The sequence below is a fragment of the Poecilia latipinna genome, unplaced genomic scaffold, assembly GCF_001443285.1.
Source record: "Poecilia latipinna isolate Pla-1442-1.1 unplaced genomic scaffold, P_latipinna-1.0 Scaffold2311, whole genome shotgun sequence".
Taxonomy (NCBI): domain Eukaryota; kingdom Metazoa; phylum Chordata; class Actinopteri; order Cyprinodontiformes; family Poeciliidae; genus Poecilia; species Poecilia latipinna.
Window position 1 is genome coordinate 104813 of NW_015114927.1, and position 4651 is coordinate 109463.

General features: G+C 36.8%; 1 protein-coding gene across 1 annotated transcript in view; it reads right to left on the reverse strand.

Moving 5' to 3' along the window:
• LOC106937284 (attractin-like protein 1) overlaps nucleotides 1-2372 on the reverse strand; it is a gene marked incomplete at both ends in the record, with an annotated part of 80993 nt that extends 78621 nt beyond the window's left edge. The window contains one exon of the mRNA XM_015018712.1: nucleotides 2279-2372. Coding sequence (XP_014874198.1) covers nucleotides 2279-2372 — 94 coding nt within the window. The remainder of the gene's footprint in view (nucleotides 1-2278) is intronic.
• Nucleotides 2373-4651: the final 2279 nt, after the last annotated feature.

The window sequence follows — 4651 nt, forward strand, 5'->3', positions numbered from 1 at the left end:
CTGTACCGCTCAAAAATGCACAATATGTCTATAAATAATTTTAGGATATTATAAGGAAGTGCTGAGATATACCATTTTCCACCGAACTAACGTATTTGCCACTTCGGCACAAGCACAGTGAGAAACGTTTAGAGAATAACACTAGACTCATAGCAAAACTCATATGACCCAGCTTTTACTAGCATGTAAACGCACATCTACACACAAATCTGTGAGCAAACCAAAGCGTCAAATGAGTCTCAAAAATACTTGTGCACTCGTAACCAGATCTGTGTGTAAATGAAGTTTTGTGTGTGTGTACCAGGTGACTTGTGCGTACTTTTTCAACATTTATAGGCGTAGGAGAACATTTATTTTATTTTTAAGGTTTCCAAATCCAGTATTCCACACGCACAGATATTTTTACACATGCACAAATCCTTTTACACACGCACAAATCATTTTACACATGCACAAATATTTTTACGCACGTACAAATGTTTTTACGCATGTACAAATCTTTTTACACATGCACAGATATCCCATTACAACCTCTATCAAAGTGTTTGAATGATGTCAAAGAATGGTTATCTCCAAGCTACCTGACCTTGAACAAAAACAAAAGTGAAACTACTGTTTGTTGAGGGCATCCTAGGCAAACTGACTTCCTTGGCACCTAAAAGTATTGTTTTGAATTTATGAAACACCAATGTGCTAAGCAACTTGTGAGCTTTAGCAATAATTTTAAATAGACACGGTTCAATCAGATAGACTGATTCACAGGCTAATCTCACCTTGTTATACTTTTGTCCTTTCAAGAACAGAATGGTAAATAGGCATGATGTTCAAAATTATACTAAATTTAGCAAGTGCTAGGTTAATAGTTTTGCTTTGGAAAGAATAATAATGTTTTAGTATTTATTTAGGGCAGGAAATAACTGTGGGACTAATGCACTATGCTTATCTCACTAAGGTCTATAACTAAGATCTGAATGTTTGGGTTCATTCACACCAGACCTGTTTAGTCCACTTCATTCAAACTCCAGCTTCCAGACTAGAAAGTCCAGTTCATTTCAGAAGTTGTGAACGCCCAATTGAACTCTGGTCTGTTGCCTACAAACCTAGGTCTCAGTTCAACTGAAATGAACTCTGGTGCGGTTTCAGTGCAAACACAGATGCCAACTGGACTGACTACAGCACAGGGTATTCTGGGTAAATACAACCAAAACAAATATGAATCTAGCACTAGTAGAAGAAATGGCTTGTAGTCTTTTACTAGAGACAAAAGAGAAATCCTATAACCGCTAATAACTGACGCCTCTCCATTTTTGTTTGAATTTTGTGAAGAAGGAAGTTGCTCTCTGTGTCGTTTCCTATGGTGGTTCTCAGTGCAGCGCCACCAGAGGCGGGGAGGGAAACATGTTTTTCAAAGGATTTGTTTGTTCAGTATGAAAGTCAACAACACCAGTCGAAAATGTCAAAAATGTTGCAATTATGGTCCTTGATCGAACCGAGTCTATCATGTGCTTGATCAAACCGAGTCTATCATGTGTGAAAACATCCTGGTAAAGCTGTGCCATCTGCAATGATGTTCCTCATAAATCTCTGGAGAAAAGTTTGCCAAGTAGAGTCTCCTTAGTCAAAAAAAACACAACGTTTTTGAAACTTTTCAATATTATACATCAACCAAAATGTTATGTAATCTTATACAGAATGTACAATTATTGCCTGTTTAAATGAAACGGATTAGATCATGTTAAAGAATTTTGTTTAAAATTTTGTGTAAATACAGTCATACCATAAAATCATTGTTTTTGAGAAAAGGTATTTTTCTCCACGATTGTCCTGTGTCATTTTAGTATGCATTCTTATTACATCACATTACACACACACACACACACACACAGCAGCGTATTCTGCCTGTCTGTGTAACCTCGCCTGCTAGATTTATTGATGCAGCACTTCTCAGTCTGTCTCCGTACTGAGTTTGTCTGCCAACCCATTTAGAATATTGTAGTGCAGCACCGGTCAAGTCTGGCACAGGCACAGGGTAACACACACACCAACACTCACACAAGACAAACTTTTATACCTCTGAATATTCTGGTGAATAAAATCCCCATTTGTAAGCATTCAAACAGCTTCCTGGAACCAAAATTCCAAGAAGTTCTTCAGAGAAACTTATTTTTAATGATTTTCAGCTAATCTTGCAGCCAACTCCAACACATGCTGATCACAGTGATAAATGGGAATCTGGGAGTTGTTTAATCATAATGTAGTAACATGTTGGTGCACTCACAGCTGACACTGGTCTCCCTTGACGCCCTTTGTGGTACAGAAGCATTTTCCAGAGCTGATGTGGCACAAATTGGTGTGGTTGTTACACTTACAAGCTGCAAAAGTAAGAACAAAGGAAAAGACAGAATAAGAGATGGGAAATTTGAAACTAAAAACAACTGCAGAACTGGAAGACAGATTTTTTTAAAAATCAACTCAATAAAAACACTGCAGAACTGTTCTCTGAGTGAGGCTGTAAATCCCAAGACACGGCAGCTCTGCATGGAGTACTAATATGGGCATTCTGTGTGTAAACACAATAATCCTTCAACTGTGTAGTTATACAGCTCCTGGGGTGGGAATGAATGCAGATGAAGGGACAGGGAGGAGGAAAGGGACATGCAGAGGGAAAAAGATTGGGGACGGAAAATGGAGTCAGATTAGATGAGGGGCCAAAACAAATTAATAGGTTGAATTCAGCTGAGTCATTCCCACTTTTTACCAAGTCCCTGGTTAATTTGACTCCACCTATTGCTCATCATGAGAATCACTTTCTGCTGATTCCAGAACAGCTATCACTCATTTCATAAAGTCATAGCCTCCAAAGCACTGCATTTTTACAACACTTTGTATTTTTGTTTTTGTTATGATGTAAAGCACTTTGAAATGCCTTGCTGCTGAAATGTGCTATACAAATAAAATTTGATTTGATTTGATCACTGGCATTTAAATAAATGTAGCTTCAAATTTCTCAAACTCTCCAGCGCTGGTTTCTACAGTGGCATACTAGGGCCATTGCAGGTAGAAAATAAGAAGTAAATTCATCCCAAAAAACTAAAAAAATTGAGATTAATCTAAAACAAACAAACAAACAAAAAACCTTGGAATTGTTTTTAGTTCTTTGGATGAGAGTTCTATGAAAAAATAGTCTATGAAAAAATTTCAAATAAATACCATCACACAAACAGTGTGATGGTATTTATTTGAATTTTTTCTCAAATTCTACAGAATAAAAGCAGACTATCACAAAACCTTGTTGCCAAAAGGACTAAGATATATCTAGTCTCCCACTCAAGATACCTACAGGTTTGCTCACCATTCTGGTGAGTGTCTAAATTCGCTTTGTTGGTGGTGTGTCATAATTTATTTTGCTATGATTTTGTCCAGGTGTTCCGTTCATGTTGAGTTCATTTAAGTGGGTCAACCTTATTTGGTCAGGCTAATATTGCTTATGTAGCATAGTCCGAGTTTTGTCAGTGGACATGGAGGTTATTAAATTTTTGTGAAGTTAACTATTTTACTAGTGTTATCAAATTTACAGCATTAATACTGATGTGTGTTCTGATATGTCCTCTTAAAGGCAAACCGACGTATGAAATGGATTAGCTCAATCCTGACTGGGTTCCAGCGCTGAATATGGGTCATTGCGAGGTAAACGCCACAACATCGGACTGACATGGGCATCAATTAAAGAGGCGATACAGCAAAACCATCAACAAGTGGGGGAGCAAGTTACAGAGACTGTTTTTATTATTTACCCCAGAAGAGGTAAATAATGGAAACACAGTAGCAGAGGCAATAAAAGAGGGGCAAGTTGGAGAGGCTGAGGAGGAAACACCAGGAGAGGAACTCAGCAAGGCTGCAGACTCTGAAGAGGAACAGGAACCATTTGTGTTGAAATACAGTTGGAAGTGGCTGTTTTCTCTCATTTAATAATTTAATGGATTAAACATTCATGAATCGTTTGATTCAAGCACTTCAAGTTGCATGTAAATAGGTGAAGTAATGAATCACATTTTAAGTAACAATTTGATATTTAAATATTCAGGTAATAAACATACACGTAATGAGATTATATTTTTAAATAAATATTTTATGTGAACAATTATATAATCAGACATCTGTCAGGACACTGGGTTTTTGGGTTTGTTTTGCTTTTCATTTTATTAACTTTGTGTTTCAATTCACTTTAGTGGTTCATGGTATTTAGTGTAGTTAGAATAATATTATTGCTTTTCCTTGTTTGTCTGAGTCCATGTCAAGCCTTCTTTAATGACTATTCTATTTTATCCTTCTAGTTATTTCTTATTTCAGCCTCCCTGCAGGGTTTCTAATGTTTATTTCTTAATTTGATCACCATAGGTTCAGTTATTCTTCCATGTCTGAGTCTGTATCTTTCTTTAGTAATTCTAGTTGGGTTATTTCTTTTAGATCTTCTAGTTTCTCTTGCTCTGTGTTCCTTAGTTCTTATTGTTAGATCAGCCTTGTTTCTATTTAGGTTCGGTTTCCCTCATATCTTTCTCTCCTAGTTCATCAGGTTTTCTTTACTCTTAGTGTCTTTTGTATTAGAAGTATTTTTCAGTTCCCTGTTTCCTCCCGTTTGTCTTCCCAGCAG